The sequence below is a fragment of the Bombina bombina genome, chromosome 2 (assembly GCF_027579735.1).
Source record: "Bombina bombina isolate aBomBom1 chromosome 2, aBomBom1.pri, whole genome shotgun sequence".
NCBI lineage: Eukaryota > Metazoa > Chordata > Amphibia > Anura > Bombinatoridae > Bombina > Bombina bombina.
Window position 1 is genome coordinate 809,389,045 of NC_069500.1, and position 19,454 is coordinate 809,408,498.

General features: G+C 41.0%; 1 protein-coding gene across 1 annotated transcript in view; it reads left to right on the forward strand.

Annotated features, from left to right (window-relative positions):
* Nucleotides 1-11,773, forward strand: part of CERS4 (ceramide synthase 4) — a 501,010-nt gene extending 489,237 nt beyond the window's left edge. The window contains exon 11 of the mRNA XM_053703019.1: nucleotides 9,508-11,773. Coding sequence (XP_053558994.1) covers nucleotides 9,508-9,681 — 174 coding nt within the window. The 3' untranslated portion in view covers nucleotides 9,682-11,773. The remainder of the gene's footprint in view (nucleotides 1-9,507) is intronic.
* Nucleotides 11,774-19,454: the final 7,681 nt, after the last annotated feature.

Consider the following 19,454-nt stretch of genomic DNA (forward strand, 5'->3'; position numbering starts at 1 on the left):
CCTGGGTGAAAGTAAGAGTCCGGAGATTCAGGGAGAGTCTTTCTGCGAAACCATCCGGACTCATATTAACAGCTTCATATGCAATCAGCGTTGGCGAGTTTCTCTGCCTGCTTTCTGCACTCAAGTCCATGTCAGGAGCGAGGCTACTAACCTGTCACACTTGAAGGGCAGTGTTCCTGTTCCACGACATAGATTCTGGTAAGATAGTTTCATTTTGTTTTATTCATAATGATAACTGAGAAGACAGGGTCACAGTGTGACACCTTTATCTTTATAGAATCAAGGATTAATATTCCTGGAAGGGGGGTTATTGAACAGGGGGGGTTTATACATAATATTGTTTATTGTGTCATGCTGCGTTATGTGCGATATGAGGCTCTGGCAATGGTGGAACTGACAGGTTCTCTTCCAGGAGTATTTGCGCTGCCGTTTTGGTGCGTTTTTTTTCCCTAGTGCAGGGGCGGTCCTGCGAGGCACTCCATGTGACCGGGTGTGGCCTAGGCATCTTCCTCTACTTGACTGGCGGCGCAAGAGACAAAGCGGTTTCTGTAGTCCGGGTCATAGTAGGTGGTGAGTGCCCGGCCATTGGAGGTTATAAAGGTGCCCTTTTTATTTTTTAAGAAAGACTAGTCCGTAATAAAAGCACTAGCTATGGAGGACTCTGACGCATTAGAGGGTACTCCCTCTTTATCAAAGTCTCATACCTGTGTTTATTGTGAGGAGGTTTTGGTAGAGCAGTCTGCTCAACTATGTTCCACATGCCTTGATAATGTTGCAACATCTAAAAAACATAATTTATGTAAGAACTTACCTGATAAATTCATTTCTTTCATATTAGCAAGAGTCCATGAGCTAGTGACGTATGGGATATACATTCCTACCAGGAGGGGCAAAGTTTCCCAAACCTTAAAATGCCTATAAATACACCCCTCAACACACCCACAATTCAGTTTAACGAATAGCCAAGAAGTGGGGTGATAAAAAAGGAGCGAAAGCATAAAAAAAATAAGGAATTGGAATAATTGTGCTTTATACAAAAAATCATAACCACCACAAAAAAGGGTGGGCCTCATGGACTCTTGCTAATATGAAAGAAATGAATTTATCAGGTAAGTTCTTACATAAATTATGTTTTCTTTCATGTAATTAGCAGTCCATGAGCTAGTGACGTATGGGATAATAAATACCCAAGATGTGGAACTTCCACGTAAGAGTCACTAGAGAGGGAGGGATAAAATAAAGACAGCCAATTCCACTGAAAAATTAATCCACTACCCAAATCAAAAAAGTTTCAATTTTTATAATGAAAAAAACTGAAAATATAAGCAGAAGAATCAAACTGAAACAGCTGCCTGAAGTACCATTCTACCAAAACTGCTTCTAAAGAAGAGAAAACATCAAAATGGTAGAACATAGTAAAAGTATGCAAAGAAGACCAAGTCATTGCTTTGCAAATCTGATCAACAGAAGCTTCATTCTTAAAAAGCCCAGGAAGTAGAAACTTACCTAGTAGAATGAGCCAGAATCCACCCAACTCCAAATAAGCATGATGAATCAAAAGTTTAAGCAAGATGCCAAATAAATGGCAGAAGCCTTTTGACCTTCCTAAGCACAAACTTACTTCACCACCTCCACGGGAGGCAAAGTTTGTAAAACTGAATTGTGGGTGTGGTGAGGGGTGTATTTATAGGCATTTTAAGGTTTGGGAAACTTTGCCCCTCCTGGTAGGAATGTATATCCCATACGTCACTAGCTCATGGACTCTTGCTAATTACATGAAATAAATAGGAGGATGTCTAGTATTACTGAGCCATCCACCTCTGAGGGTTTTCCGTCCTGTGAGGTGCGTTCCCTGCATCCATCTCCTGTTGCACATGCAGCGCCCCAGGGTCCAACCATTACTCCTACGGGAGAGCTTTGCTGGCCGTCAGATTTTGTGGATCAACTGCAAACGGTGGTATCGAAGATGATCCATGCTTTACCACGTTCTGCTAAGCGCAAGCGTAGGACGTATCTTAGCGGTCCGGCCCAGGGTTCTCTACGCCTAAGGAAATATCAGAGGCATTATCTGCTGATGAGGCCCAATCCGGCTCTTCGTAGGAGGTCCCTTCTGGGTCGGAATCCGTGTCATCTAGGCGGAGGAGCCTGACTTTAGGTTTACGATGGAGAATTTGCGCTTTTTGCTGAAGCAAGTGCTTGCTACTCTGGAGGTTCCGGAACCGAAGCTTCCGGAGGTACCTTCAATTCCTAAACTTGATTAAGTCTATGAGGACAGGGTGGTACCTCAGACCTTCCCGGTTCCCGTTAAGATGTCTAATATTATTAAGAATGAATGGGAGCGATTAGGTTCTTCCCTTTTCACCTTCTTCCTTTAAGAAACTGTTCCCCGTTCCGGACTCTCAGCTCAAGCTATGGGGGGCTGTCCCTAAAGTGGATGTGGCCATCTCTACACTCACAAAGTGGACGACTATTCCACTTGAGGATAGTTTGTCGTTTAAAGAGCCCATGGATAAAAAGTTGGAAAACATGTTAAGAAAGATGTTTCAGCACACAGGGTTTGTTTTTCAACCGGCAGCGGCTGTAGCCGCGGTTGCTGGAGCTCTGACATATTGCTGTGAATCCCTGTGTGATATGGTCGAGGGGGAGACTTCCATCGACGAGATACAGGAAAAGATTAGGGCGTTGAGGGTCGCTAATTCTTTCATATGTGACGCCAATATGCAAATTATTCGCCTGAATGCGAAGATATCAGGTTTTTCCGTTTTAGCTCGCAGGGCTCTGTGGCTAAAATCATGGTCTGCAGACATGACCTCTAAGTCGAGATTGTTGTTCCTACCTTTTCAAGGAAAGATTTTGTTCGGTTAGATCATATCCAGGGTTAAGGGAGGCAAGGGTGCTTTTCTACTGCAGGATAAGAAGGCTAAGCCTAAGGGTTCTACCTTTCGTCCATTTTGTGCGGACAAGGCCCAACGCCAGCAGCCCGCTGCAAAAGTGGATCAGTCCAAGGGAACTTGATAGCCAGCTCAGTCTTGGAGTAAGTCCAAGCAGAACAAGTAGCCCACTGAGTCAAAATCGACATGAATGGGCAGCCCCCGACCGGTCTCTGGACCAAGTAGGGGCAGGTTATCTCTCTTCTCAGAAGCCTGATTGCAGGACGTTCAGGACCCTTGGGTTCTGGAGGTTGTCGTCCAAGGATACAGGATAGGATTCAGATCGTATCCGCCATGGGGCAGATTCCTCTTGTCAAATCTGTCTGCAAGACCAGAAAAGGGAAAAGCATTTCTAGAGTGTGTGAGGGATCTCTCTTCTATAGGAGTTATTGTACCAGTACCCCACGGCAGAGAGGGGTCTAGGGTATTACTTAAACCTTTTCGTGGTCGCAAAGAAAGAGGTCACGTTCCGCCCGATTCTAGACCTAAAGTGTTTCTTTCTGGCTGTTCCATCGTTCAAAATGGAAACGATCAGATCTATTCTGCCCCTAGTTCATGACGACAATAGACTTCAAGGATGCTTACCTTCATGTACCAATCCACAGGGATCACTTCAGGTTCCTGAGATTTGCGCTTCTGGACCAACACTTCCAGTTTGTGGCCCTTTCTTTTGGTCTGGTGATGGCCCAGAGAGTCTTCACAAAGGTTCTGGGGGCGCTACATGCAGTGGCCAGATCCAGAGGCATTGCTGTGGCGCCCTATCTGGACGACATCCTAGTCCAGGCGCCATTGTTCAGTCTAGCACAGGATCACTCAAGGGCCCTTCTTCTCAAGATCAACTCAGGAAAGAGTTCCCTGGTTCCCAGCAACAGGGTGGAATTCCTGGACACGATAATAGACTCTATAGCCATGAAGATATTTCTCACAGAGCAGCTTCACAGCAAGATTGCGTCGTCCTGTCTGGCTCTTCAGTCCTCCTCAAGTCCCTCGGTGGCCCTATGTATGGAGGTGATCAGACTCATGGTTTCCAGTGTAGATGTCATTCCATTTGCCAGGTTCCATCTCAGACCTCTTCAGTTGTACATGTTGAGACAGTGGAACGGCGATCATTCAGCTTCATCAGATTCCTGACCGACAACCGGGGGGTACGAGAAGCTCCCTAGCAATGAGGGAGGTGTCTCGGATTTTGGAATGGGCGGAGTCCCACAACTGCTTGCTCTCAGTGATCCACATTCCGGGTGTGGACAACTGGGAGGAGGACTTTCTCAGTAGGCAGGCAGGGGAATGGTCTCTCCACCCCGAGGTGTTTGCAGAGATTTGTCTCAGATGGGGAACGCCGGAGATAGATGTCAAGGTATTTGAAATATTATTAAATAATATATAGAAGTATATTTATCTTTATTTAATAAATCTGTGGATGTGCACATGGTCTTGTATTTGAAATATTATTAAATAATATATAGAAGTATATTTATCTTTATTTAATAAATCTGTGGATGTGCACATGGTCTGTAGACAAAGGTTTGTTTCTGGGAGATCTCACACACTCAATATGCTAAATTATGCAATTGTATAATTTAGCAAGACACTGAAATATAACACAGTTTCTTTAACCCTCTGCATGATTGCCTGGGAACAAATCTTAAATGACAACATGCTGATACTTAGAGCAGGATACATTCCCATATATTGGTTTCCTCCAAGGAAGATGCCGATCCGTCTGAGGAGATGTGAAAAATACAGGCATTTTTCAAAAGGGACGGGTAATTAGCACAGATTTATTTGAGTGGCTCATGCTGTGCGAGTACTAACCCTGGGAAATACCAGATGTGGTGATTAAGATAACACAGAGAAAACACAGACAAATGCTAAGGTGTGACTCTGAACATACAGCACACAGTGAAGGCACATGGCTTACATTATGATTTCAAAACAACTGTATATGTTTTAATGGACATGAGATGTGTGTGTGTGTATATATATATATATATATATGTATATATGTGTATATTTTGAAAGCATGAATATCTTAGCCTCTGTGTGTTTAAGAACATGAATAGATGTTTATGGACCTGAAGAGAAGTGATCATTAACATTTATTTTTATTTCAGATCTACATAAACAGGATTTATGTATTCAGGAAGAAACACACAGAAATGTCACATACTATATCTGGGTGAATGCAGAATATCAGGAGTTTTAAATACTACCAATCTGGAGATATAAAAATAAGCTGTTATTTGCAAAGAAATGCCAGAATACTGATAAAATTATAATGCATTTTAAGCTAATAACTAGCAGTATTAAATTACTTTAATATAATAAAATGTTAATAATATAACATATTTGGTATCAGAATAATCAGAAAAAATAACCTAATATTAACCATCTGTAATTGGGGTTATATATATTTAATGCAGAGAGTGTAATCTGATTAAATAACCACTTTATGAAAATAATTAAGTTGTTTAAAAAAAAAAGTTCAGAAACGCTGTATTGTATTGCTATGTTGTACTGTATGCTGCCACCCGGTGTTGCCACGAGAGAACTACAGCCAGAAAGATTTTTGGCTGTTGGAAATGGGATATCCAGTTATCCAATAGAGCAGTGTTTTTCAACCAGTGTGCCGTGGCACACTAGTGTGCCGTGAGAGATCCTCAGGTGTGCCACGGCAGACTGACAACAGTGTGACATATTTTTTAAACTTTGCTTGTTTTTTACTCCCAGTGCAGGGGTAGTTTTTAGGAGGCATGGCATAACAGCACAATACATACAGTATGTGTGTGTTTGTGTGTATGTGTATATATATATATATATATATATGCTGTATTAGGCAATGTGTGATTTTTTTAAAATTTTGGGATGGTGGTGTGCCACAGGATTTTTTAATGTAAAAAAGTGTGCCACGACAAAGAAAAAGGTTAAAAATCACTGCAATAGAGGGACAAGGTTTCGAAGGGCCACCCATATTTCACACCAATAATTAAACTATATAGTGGATGCAGAAGGAAGAAGGACACTGGCTGCAAAGTTTGGTAACTGACTGAAACTGTTTTGCGTGGGACACAGTCAAACTACAAAAACAAAGTGGGCCATATTTCTCCTATTCCATTGCAATTACACTTATTTTATATGAGGTGTGAAATTGGATCCATTGCGAAAATTGGGAACTGGATTGCTGTTATTTGGTGATGTATATAAAAGTTTTATTATAAGATAAGTTATATGCATAGTCAATTTGTATTTAATAGATTTAAAGAAACAGTGTGTTTTAGTTAGCATTTCACAGCCTATATATATATTGTTTAAATCTGCGTCTGATTGACCAAGTAACTCATCTATGCAAGTTCTGATATTGTCAGTTAATTTTGTATTAGGATAAATTGCAGTTAAATAGCAGAATATATATATTATCCTATTGTTTTATAAACACTGTTTAGAATTGTATTGCTTGGATGTTAAATGTTTTTAGTCCCATTGTGTTAAATAAATAAAAGGCTGAATTTTGAAGGTATATCTTTCTGGGTTTTGTAAGAAGGATAGCATATCTTAAGAGTTGGTTTTAACGCATATAAATTTTGTTTCATTTCCTTTTATTGCGAATATACTTCAATATGTTTATGGATATTAACTAAATAAAAGAATTCAGATATTTATTTTAATTGTATGGTCTAGTAGATGCATGGTTGATTAGGGTTTCAATTTTTAAGGAAAATTATTTTAAGATTGTGTTTATAACCCTGCCATAAACTTATATATTATTTGGATAGCACTACTAAGATTTTCATAAATATACTGACATAGATCTCATGGTGTCCAGACTCAATTGAAATCTACCCAGATACGGGTCGAGGTCAAGGGATCCCCAGGCAGAACTTATAGATGCCTTAGCGGTTCCTTTGGGTATTCAGCCTAGCTTACATTTTTCCACCGTTAACACTTCTTCCTCGTGTAGTTACCCGCATCAAGCAGGAGAACGTGGTTTGCAGATCTAATGGGGATGTCATCCTCTCCGCCTTGGAGGTTATCCTGTCGCAGGGATCTGCTGGAACAGGGTCCCTTTCTACATCAAAATCTAGATTCTCTGAAGCTGACTGCGTGGAGATTGAATGCTTAGTTCTTGGCCAAACTAGGTTTTCTGAGAGGGTGATTGATATTCTAGTTCAGACCAGGAAGCCAGTTACTCGTCACATCTATCATAAGGTGAGGAGGACTTATTTGTTCTGGTGTGAGTCGCATGGATATCCTTGGCATAAGGTTAAGGTATCCAGAATTCTTTCCTTTCTCCAGGATGGTTTGGAGGAGGGGCTTGCCGCCAGTTCCTTAAGGGGATAGATTTTGGCATTATCAGTTTTGTTGCACAAGAGGCTTGCTGAGCTTCCTGACGTTCAGTCTTTTGTTCAGGCTCTGTCTAGAATCAGGCCTGTATTCAGACAGTCCGCTCCTCCTTGGAGCTTAAATTTAGTTCTTAAGGTATTGCAGAGGGTTCCGTTTGAACCTATGCACTCTATTGATATTAAGACTCTTTTATGGAAGGTACTCTTCCAGTTGGCTATTGCGTCGGCACGCAGAGTTTCTGAGCTGGCAGCCTTTTAATGGGAGCCTCCTTATTTGTTTTTTCACGCCGATAAGGCTGTTCTTCGCACTGGCTTGGCATTTCTTCCCAAGGTTGTGTCTGATTGTAACATCATTCAAGAAATAGTTGTTCCTACTTTGTGTCCTAACCCTTCTTCTCCTAAGGAGAGGTTACTTCATAATTTGGATGTAGTTTGTGCCCTTAAGTTTTACCTTCAAGCTACCAAGGATTTCAGACAGTCTACATCTCTGTTTGTGGTGTTTTCAGGGAAGTGTAAGGTCCAGAAGGCCTCTGCTACTTCTTTGTTCTTTTAGTTGAGGAGCATGATTCGCTTGGCCTACAAGACAGCGGGACATAAGCCTCCTCAGAGGATCACAGCCTATTCCACTAGAGCTGTGGCTTCTTCTTGGGCCTTCAAGAATGAGGCCTCTATGGATCAGATTTGTAAGGCGGCTACCTGGTCCTCCTTACATACTGTTAAAAAGTTTTACAAATTTGACGTTTTTGCTTCTGCGGAAGTGGTTTTTGGGAGAAAGGTTTTGCAGGCTGTGGTGCCCTTAGATTAGGGTCCGCCTTTTTGCCCTCCCATTTTTCATTCAGTGTCCTTTAGAGCTTGGGTATTTGTTTCCCAAAAGTAATGAATGAAGCCATGGACTCTCCTCCCATTTAGATGGAAACATAAATTATGCTTACCTGATAATTTTGTTTCCATCTTGGGCAGGAGAGTCCACGGCTCCCACCCATTGCTCCGTTGGGCGGACCTAAATTGTTTTTTGTTCTTCTGGCACCATTTATACCCTGATATTTCTCCTACTGTTCCTTGTTCCCTCTGCAGAATAACTGGGGGATGAGGGGAGTGGGGGAGGTATTTAAGCCTTTGGCCGGGGTGTCTTTGTCTCCTCCTGGTGACCAGGTTCTTATTTCCCACAAGTAATGAATGAAGCCGTGAACTTGCCTCCCCACAATGGAAACAAAATTATCAGGTAAGCATAATTTATGTTTTTAATATATTTACATTGTATTTTGTGCTTATTTTTTTTTTTTTAAGTCTAAGGGGCCGAATTATCAAGCCCCTGTTTCCCTCAGAAAAAGCAGTTATGAAGCAGCGTTCTAAAGACAGCTGCCTCATAACTTGTCCGCCTGCTCGGAGGCTGCGGACATTAATCTGCCCAATCCTATACGATCGGGCTGATTGACACCCCCTGCTAGCGAATCTGCAGGGGGTGGCATTGCACAAACTGCTTGTGCAATGATCAATGACGACAGTTTATGCTGTCAGCATTTATCGATGTGCGGTGGACATGATACGATACATCGTATCATGTCTGCTCGCACTTTCATAAATCATCCCCTTAGCCTTTACGTGAGGTCTTCAGTCTCGCTAACCTGACATGCGTTAAATTTGATTGCGCTAGAGCGAACACATTTACTTTCAACTAATATGTGCACAAGTTATTAACACATTGCAATATCGCGCCCACACTAACATTTGCGTACCAGTTGTAATTTATCCCATAGTAGTGCAGGGTCGCTAGTGTTAAAATGACATGCTCTAAAAAAATATTTTTAGACTATAATGGTCCTTTAAAGACAAGCAAAACTGATCCAGCTCAATACTATATAATACCGATAATGTAATAAGTGCTTCTTATAAACAATGAAAATGCCAGTGCTCATCTGCAGATTTTAACTTGCAGATAATTGTCAAATTATATATTGTGATCAACCCCATAGTTAACTAGGGTCGTATATGCAAAAATGATATTATTATTATTATATACAATTATAGATAGGAATATCATAGATACAATAATCTCCCAACATCTGTTGAATGATTTCTGGGATGTAAGAGATTAAGAGCTTGTGGGCAATAGGCCACTTATATTTTGTGGGTGAGGCCATATGTGGGAGGCGTGGAGGGGGCAGTGTTATAGGCAGCACATCATGTGTCGGAGCTTGGTCAGTTATATTAATTCACTTTGATCCCTTTTTAATTCTCAGGTGGAGAATGATGTAAGGAGTGATATAGAGGAAAGTGAGGAGAGTGAAAAAGAAGACCCCAGACCAGAACAGAATGGGGCTAACCATTGTACCAGCAAAAATAACTGTATCGCAAGCAAGGCCAAAAAGAATGGTATAGACCATTTAGTTTATGGCCACTCCAAGACAAGCTAGCCCTTTTACTAAACAATGGACTGTGCTACAATCAGCCGGCACAGGGAGCTATACATGAACTCTACAATCAAGCGTCCCTACAACATACTCATCATGAACTCCTTTATAGTACAGCCAGCGAAACAGGCAGCATGTTGCTGAGCAATGTATTGGGAGCTTTCTTGGTTGTAAAGCGGTTAACCATTCCTTTGACATAAAAGCATGGCTAACATATATAGTTGCAGTTTCGTACATGGTTTGGGCATTATGACCCCCAGTTGTACAGTGTACAATCTAGCAGTGATTAACTGGGGTGACTTGTCCATTCTCTCAACCACTATAGACAAAAGTTATAGCATATTATTATTAGAATAATCAATGACAATCAAAAGTTATATGGATTACCATGTAGGATCAGAATAACCACATAATACTCTCTTCTGTGATCAAAGTAACTACCAGCACCTTATTTGTAGTCAATGAAGGGACATACTATTATAGTTTACATACCAAGATACATTAGAATCATTTTTCAATTACAAAAATGTTGATTTGAAAGGTTACCTCTGCAAGAATAGTTACTTTTTGGTGCATGTTGCCCACTAAACATACAAGTTTGGGAAATATTGATTATATACTCATGTGTGTTCCATCACTGGCTATGAGATATAAATAGCATTCATGTCCCTTTAATTTTTTATTTTACTTATTTTTCTGATATGTGACATTAGCTATCTGTTTATTTATCAAATGCAGTCATCTTCTCATCACATTTGCAAAGGGTCTATATACAGTTTGATGTCTCTATATGGAGAGGAAGTAGTTGTTATTATGAACACTAAGGAAGTTGATGCTTTAATTGATCTCTAGTCTACATCACATAATCTGTTTAATGTGTGTAGTGCGTATTTTACAGCATTTAAGTCAAGAAGTCCTTATCCTATATATTTAGAATTTAAAATCATTATGGCACAATTATCTTGTCTAGCTGTAAAGGAACATATATACATGGAGGATGGCAGCTTCTACTGCTGTGTTCCGCTGTACTAGCTTACTGTTACCTATTAAATCCCTTGTGTGGTGCACCTGCTATCTGTAGCATTTTCACATTTAAAATGGTTATATTTGAGTACCCACATACTGACAGTAAAGCAATGAAATCCTTCTGCACTTGTTACTGGTGCTAATAACCAGACAGGGAGAGAGAGTCAGCCGCTCTGCATTGTCATTTGCTCTAGGGTTAGTGAATTCAGCCCAAAAGGTAAAACATACATCTCAAAACCATGTAGTAAAGCAAATAAAATGCTGTATGGAGGAGGACATTAAGATGGATCCGGCCGGAATGATGTACCAAGAGAGTCAACTGGCCTCTGTGAAAATTAGTTCAGGAAATGCCCCCCTCTGAATTCACTAGGTATGTTTTTAATTTGCAGATTGTGGAGATGGGACAGTACTATCAAAATTAATTTTTTATGATTCAGATAGAGCATGCATTTAAAAAATAAAAAATATTTGCTTTCTTTTGGTATCCTACAGAACTCATATGTTGAGTCATATATATTTGCAGCAACCAATCAGCAGGTAGTTCCCAGTATTGCATTCCTGCTCCTGAAACTACCTAGGTATGTTTTTTGAACTAACGATACCAAGAGAACAAAGCCATTTTGATAATAGGACAGTTGTTTAACATTAAATGAACTTGAATCATGAAAGTGTAATTTTGACTTTACTGTCCCTTTATATATAAAGTAAGTTAAGGTAGAGATAAAGCTGTGAGATTAAAATCCTCCATTTCATAAAAGTAAGAACTACAAATGATTGTATCCCTGCTTGCCTTCCCACAGAAGTTGTCTGTATACATTATTATTAATGTACACGTGGTCAGACACAGTATGGAAGCAAAAACTTGCTTGTAGATTTCATTTGCATATCTTACCCAGAGTTCTCTGCTGCATTGGTAACTAATTTCAGAAAGAATTGTAACAAAACTCTTTTACATATCTACTGAACAAAAATTGTTTTGTTGTTTAAAAAAATAAAAAAAATAAGCCTAAGCTTTAAAAGTACTTGCAAATATACATAAATAAAAGTTAGTTTGTGTTGTCAAATTAAATCATTCTTCAAAATGAATTTATTTTCACTCAACGTTATGTCTGTGGTCTCCTTAAAGTGAATGTAAAGTCAACAAAATAATGCCATATTGTTATTCAATAAAAATTAGGGGAACTTTAATTCATTGTTTTTGTTAGATGAAACTAAAATCGCTTAAAAATACCTTTATTTACTCTTTTTCATACCGCGCTTCCTCCGCCCGCCATATTGTCAGTTTGATTGACAATTATTCAGAACTACGATTGCCAATCCTGTCCCCCCCTCTCCCTCCGGGGCGTTCAACTCCTTTTGAAACGTCATGCACTTCTTCTGCGCATGCATTAAAACAGAATCTCTATATTCAGTTCGGATGCGTGTTCACGCGAGGTGCATGCTCTATAGCCCCCAATTGGTAAATAGAGGAATAAACATATGTTATACTATGAATACTATGTTGCAATGTAATTTGATCAGATTTTAACACATGCGCAGATAAACAGACCCACGGGTGCGCACTTGAGACATACGTATAGAGTGGGTGGGACCGTTTTATACGTCACACTGTGAATAGCATGGAAGTGCCGTCTGGGAGGAGTCCGAGAGAAATCGTCAAAAAGTTTGTGTTCAAAATATTTATTAAATGTTTTTTTTTTTTGTTTTTTTTAAACTTAGCGGTTTCATTAAATAGGTGAACAACAAATATTAGGAGGCTTCTGAAGTTCGTAAATTAACAGTTTTTTTGTTTACATTTTCACAATTTTGGAGAGATTGATACAATTTATACAGCGTTATTTCATTTGTTTATTCTTTAATAAAGAGGTACAGAATAAATGAAAATTCCAGATATTGTTTTTTGGAGGGGGTTTTGTTATGTTTTTTTCCTGTACCTTAGTTTGCTGTTTAAAGTTTTTTTTCTCTTGTTAAGTGTAGTCAGTCCACGGGTCATCCATTACTTATGGAATATATCTCTTCCTAACAGGAAGCTGCAAGAGGATCACCCAGCAGAGCTGCTATATAGCTCCTCCCTTCACATGTCATATTCAGTCATTCTCTTGCAGCCTAACTAGATAGGTCGCTGTGAGAGGTCTGTGGTGTTTTTTAACTTAGTTTATTTCTACAATCAAAAGTTTGTTATTTTAAATGGCACCGGAGTGTGCTGTTTATTCTCAGGCAGCATTAGAAGAAGAATCTGTCTGCGTTTTCTATGATCTTAGCAGACGTAACTAAGATCCACTGGCTGTTCTCATCTGAGGAGTGAGGTAACTTCAGAGAAGGGGAATAGCATGCAGGGCCCCCCTGCAAATGAGGTATGTGCAGTAATTATTTTTCTGAGGAATGGAATTGACTGAGAAAATACTGCTGATACCAATGTAAAGTAAGTTCAACCTTAAATGCAGTGATAGCGACTGGTATTAGGCTGATGAGTGTGTGTACACTGAATGTATTTTTCTAAGGAATGGAATTGACTCTGAAAATACTGTTAATACTGAAATAATGTATGAGCCTTAACTGCAGTAAAAGCGACTGGTAGCAGGCTTATTAATAACAATTCATAACTTTTCAAATGTATGTTTAAAACGTTTACTGGCATGTTAATCGTTTTTTGTGAGGTACTTGGTGATAAAACTTATTGGGGCATGATTTTTACCACATGGCCATCTTTGTTTTCTGCATAGAAACAGTTTTTCTGAGCTTCCCCACTGTTGTAATATGAGTGGGAGGGGCCTATTTTAGCGCTTTTTTGCGGAGTAAAAATTCAGTCACAATCTGTCTACTTCATCCTCCATGATCCAGATCGTCTCTAGAGAGCTCAGGGGTCTTCAAAATTCATTTTTAGGGAGGTAATCAGTCACAGCAGTCCTGTGACAGTGTGTTTTGACTGTGAGAAAAACGTTAATTATTAAATTGTTAATCCGTTTTTGGGTATTAAGGGGTTAATCATCCATTTGCTGGTGGGTGCAATCCTTTGCTAACTTAATACATTTACTGTGAAAAATTGGTTGCTATAACTATTTTGGTTCATTGTTATTTCAACTGTGACAGCTTTTTGTGCTTCTTAAAGGCACAGTAGCGTTTTTTATATTGCTTGTAAATTTATTTAGAAAAGTATTTCCAAGCTTGCTAGTCTCATTGCTAGTCTGTTTAAACATGTCTGACTCAGATGAATCTCTTTGTTCACTATGTTTAAAGGCCAATGTGGAGCCCAATAGAAATTTATGTACTAATTGCATTGATGCTACTTTAAATAAAAGTCAATCTTTACATGTAAAGAAATTATCACCAGGCAACGAGGGGGAAGTTATGCCGACTAACCCTCCTCACGTGTCAGTACCTTCGCCTCCCGCTCAGGAGGTGCGTGATTTTGTGGCGCCAAGTACATCAGGGAGGCCCTTACAAATCATTTTGCAAGACATAGCTACTGTTATGACAGAAGTATTATCTAAATTGCCAGAATTAAGAGGCAAGCGCGATAGCTCTGGGTTAAGGACAGAGCGCGCGGATGAGGTGAGAGCCATGTCAGATACTGCGTCACAGTTTGCAGAACGTGAAAACGGAGAGCTTCATTCTGTGGGTGACGGATCTGATCCAGGGAGACTGGATTCAGAGATTTCTAATTTTAAATTTAAGCTTGAGAACCTCCGCATATTGCTAGGGGAGGTATTAGCGGCTCTGAATGATTGTAACACGGTTGCAATTCCAGAAAAATTATGTAGGTTGGATAGATACTATGCGGTACCGGTGTGTACTGACGTGTTTCCTATACCTAAAAGGCTTACAGAGATTATTAGCAAGGAGTGGGATAGACCTGGTGTGCCCTTTTCCCCTCCTCCCATATTTAGGAAAATGTTTCCTATAGACGCCACCACACGAGACTTATGGCAGACGGTCCCTAAGGTGGAGGGAGCAGTTTCTACTTTAGCTAAGCGTACCACTATCCCGGTGGAGGATAGTTGTGCCTTTTCAGATCCAATGGATAAGAAATTAGAGGGTTACCTTAAGAAAACGTTTGTTCAACAAGGTTTTATCTTACAGCTCCTTGCATGCATTGCGCCTGTCACTGCTGCGGCGGCATTCTGGTTTGAGTCTCTGGAAGAGGCCATTCGCACAGCTCCATTGGATGAAATTATGAACAAGCTTAAAGCACTTAAGCTAGCTAACGCATTTGTTTCTGATGCCGTTGTACATTTAACCAAACTTACGGCTAAGAACTCCGGATTCGCCATCCAAGCGCGCAGAGCGCTATGGCTTAAATCCTGGTCAGCTGACGTGACTTCTAAATCTAAATTGCTTAATATTCCTTTCAAAGGGCAGACCTTATTCGGGCCCGGTTTGAAAGAAATTATATCTGACATTACGGGAGGTAAGGGCCATCCTCTACCTCAGGACAGGGCCAAATCAAAGGCCAAACAGTCTAATTTTCGTGCCTTTCGTAACTTCAAGGCTGGAGCATCAACTTCCTCCGCTCCAAAACAGGAAGGAGCTATTGCTCGTTACAGGCAGGGCTGGAAAGTTAACCAGTCCTGGAACAAGGGCAAGCAGGCCAAGAAACCTGCTGCTGCCCCCAAGACAGCATGAAGAGAGGGCCCCCTATCCGGAAACGGATCTAGTGGGGGGCAGACTTTCTCTCTTCGCCCAGGCTTGGGCAAGAGATGTCCAGGATCCCTGGGCGTTGGAGATCATATCTCAGGGATATCTCCTGGACTTCAAAACTTCTCCTCCACGAGGGAGATTTCATCTTTCAAGGTTATCAGCAAACCAAATAAAGAAAGAGGCGTTTCTACGCTGTGTACAAGACCTTTTACTAATGGGGGTGATCCACCCAGTTCCGCGGACGGAACACGGGCAGGGATTCTATTCAAATCTATTTGTGGTTCCCAAGAAAGAGGGAACCTTCAGACCAATCTTGGACTTAAAAATCCTAAACAAATTTCTAAGAGTTCCATCATTCAAAATGGAAACTATTGGAACCATCCTTCCAATGATCCAAGAGGGTCAGTACATGACCACAGTGGATTTAAAGGATGCCTACCTTCACATACCGATTCACAAGGATCATTATCGGTACCTAAGATTTGCTTTCCTAGACAGGCATTACCAGTTTGTAGCTCTTCCCTTCGGATTAGCTATGGCTCCAAGAATCTTTACAAAAGTTCTGGGCTCACTTCTGGCGGTACTAAGACCGCGAGGCATAGCGGTGACTCCGTACCTAGACGACATTCTGATACAAGCGTCAAGTTTTCAAACTGCCAAGTCTCATACAGAGATAGTTCTGGCATTTCTGAGGTCGCATGGGTGGAAGGTGAACGTGGAAAAGAGTTCTCTATTACCACTTACAAGAGTTCCCTTTCTAGGGACTCTTATAGATTCTGTAGAGATGAAAATTTACCTGACAGAGGCCAGGTTATCAAAACTTCTAAATGCTTGCCATGTCCTTCATTCCATTCCACACCCGTCAGTAGCTCAGTGCTTGGAAGTAATCGGCTTAATGGTAGCGGCAATGGACATAGTACCATTTGCGCGCCTGCATCTCAGACCGCTGCAATTGTGCATGCTAAGTCAGTGGAACGGGGATTACTCAGATTTGTCCCCCCTACTAAGTCTGGATCAAGAGACCAGAGATTCTCTTCTATGGTGGCTCTCTCGGCCACATCTGTCCAAGGGGATGACTTTTCGCAGGCCAGATTGGACGATTGTAACAACAGACGCCAGCCTTCTAGGCTGGGGCGCAGTCTGGAACTCCCTGAAAGCTCAGGGATTATGGACTCAGGAGGAGAAACTCCTCCCAATAAATATTCTGGAATTAAGAGCAATATTCAATGTTCTCCTAGCTTGGCCTCAGTTAGCAACTCTGAGGTTCATCAGATTTCAGTCGGACAACATCACGACTGTGGCTTACATCAACCATCAAGGGGGAACCAGAAGTTCCCTAGCGATGTTGGAAGTCTCAAAGATAATTCGCTGGGCAGAGTCTCACTCTTGCCACCTGTCAGCGATTTACATCCCAGGCGTAGAGAACTGGGAGGCGGATTTTCTAAGTCGCCAGACTTTTCATCCGGGGGAGTGGGAACTTCATCCGGAGGTCTTTGCTCAACTGATTCTTCGTTGGGGCAAACCAGATCTGGATCTCATGGCGTCTCGCCAGAACGCCAAGCTTCCTTGTTACTGATCCAGGTCCAGGGACCCGGGAGCGGTGCTGATAGATGCTCTGACAGCCCCTTGGGTCTTCAACATGGCTTATGTGTTTCCACCATTCCCGATGCTTCCTCGTTTGATTGCCAAGATCAAACAGGAGAGAGCTTCGGTGATTCTGATAGCGCCTGCGTGGCCACGCAGGACCTGGTATGCAGACCTAGTGGACATGTCGTCCTGTCCACCGTGGTCTCTACCTCTGAGACAGGACCTTCTAATTCAGGGTCCTTTCAAACATCCAAATCTAATTTCTCTGAGGCTGACTGCATGGAGATTGAACGCTTGATTCTATCAAAGCGTGGCTTCTCGGAGTCGGTTATTGATACCTTAATACAGGCTAGGAAGCCTGTTACCAGAAAAATTTACCATAAGATATGGCGTAAATATTTATATTTGTGCGAATCCAAGAGTTACTCATGGAGTAAGGTTAGGATTCCTAGGATATTGTCCTTTCTACAAGAGGGTTTAGAAAAGGGCTTATCTGCTAGTTCATTAAATGGACAGATTTCTGCTCTGTCTATTCTTCTACACAAACGTCTGGCTGAAGTTCCAGACGTTCAGGCTTTTTGTCAGGCTTTAACTAGGATTAAGCCTGTGTTTAAGACTGTTGCTCCGCCGTGGAGCTTAAACTTAGTTCTTAATGTTCTTCAAGGCGTTCCATTTGAACCCCTTCATTCCATTGATATCAAGCTGTTATCCTGGAAGGTTTTGTTTTTGATGGCTATTTCCTCGGCTCGAAGAGTCTCTGAGTTATCTGCCTTACATTGTGATTCTCCTTATCTGATTTTCTCCAACATTGGTGTGTCCGGTCCACGGCGTCATCCTTACTTGTGGGATATTCTCTTCCCCAACAGGAAATGGCAAAGAGTCCCAGCAAAGCTGGCCATATAGTCCCTCCTAGGCTCCGCCCACCCCAGTCATTCTCTTTGCCGTTGCACAGGCAACATCTCCACGGAGATGGTTAAGAGTTTTTTGGTGTTTAATGTAGTTTTTATTCTTCTATCAAGTGTTTGTTATTTTAAAATAGTGCTGGTATGTACTATTTACTCTGAAACAGAAAAGGATGAAGATTTCTGTTTGTGAGAGGAAGATGATTTTAGCAGACAGTAACTAAAATCGATTGCTGTTTCCACATAGGACTGTTGAGATGAAGTAACTTCAGTTGGGGGAAACAGTTAGCAGACTTTTCTGCTTAAGGTATGACTAGCCATATTTCTAACAAGACCATGTAATGCTGGAAGGCTGTCATTCCCCCTCATGGGGACCGGTAAGTCATTTTCTTAGTCAAACAAATAGAATAAAGGGCTTATTATGGGCTAAAAAAACTGGTAGACATTTTTATGGGCTATATCGATTGCTTTATTTGGGCATTTTATTCATATTTAGGCTGACAATTTGCATTTATAAACTTGGGGAACGTTTATTAAACGGCAGGCACTGTGTTAGACACCTTTTCCAGTCAGGGGGCCTTCCTAGTTATAGACTGAGCCTCATTTTCGCGCCATTACTGCGCAGTTGTTTTTTGAGAGCAGGGCATGCAGATGCATGTGTGAGGATCTAAAAATTGCTGGAAAAGCTTCTAGAAGGCGTCAATTGGTATCGTATTCCCCTCTGGGCTTGGTTGGGTCTCAGCAAAGACTATAGCTGGGACTGTATATGGGTTAAATTTATAAACGGCTCCGGTTCCGTTATTTTAAGGGTTAAAGCTCTGGTGTGCAATACTATTAATGCTTTAAGACACTGTGGTGAAATTTTGGTAATTTTTGAACAATTCCTTCATACTTTTTCACATATTCAGTAATAAAGTGTTTTCTGTTTAAAATTTAAAGAGACAGTAACGGTTTTGTTTTAAAACGTTTTTTGTGCTTTGTTGACAAGTTTAAGCCTGTTTAACATGTCTGTACCTTCAGATAAGCTATGTTCTATATGTATGAAAGCCAATGTGTCTCCCCATTTAAATTTATGTGATAATTGTGCCATAGCGTCCAAACAAAGTAAGGACAGTACTGCCACAGATAATGAAATTGCCCAAGATGATTCCTCAGATGAGGGGAGTAAACATGATACTACATCATCTCCTACTGTGTCTACACCAGTTTTGCCCACGCAGGAGGCCCCTAGTACATCTAGTGCGCCAATGCTTATTACCATGCAACAATTAACGGCTGTAATGGATAACTCCATAGCAAATATTTTATCCAAAATGCCTACTTATTAGAGAAAGCGCGATTGCTCTGTTTTAAACACTGAAGAGCAGGAGGGCGCTGATGATAATTGTTCTGTCATACCCTCACACCAATCTGAAGGGGCCATGAGGGAGGTTTTGTCAGATGGAGAAATCTCAGATTCAGGAAAATTTTCTCATCAAACTGAACCTGATGTTGTGACATTTAAATTTAAATTAGAACATCTCCGCGCACTGCTTAAGGAGGTGTTATCTACTCTGGATGATTGTGACAACTTGATCATTCCAGAGAAATTATGCAAGATGGACAAGTTCCTAGAGGTTCCGG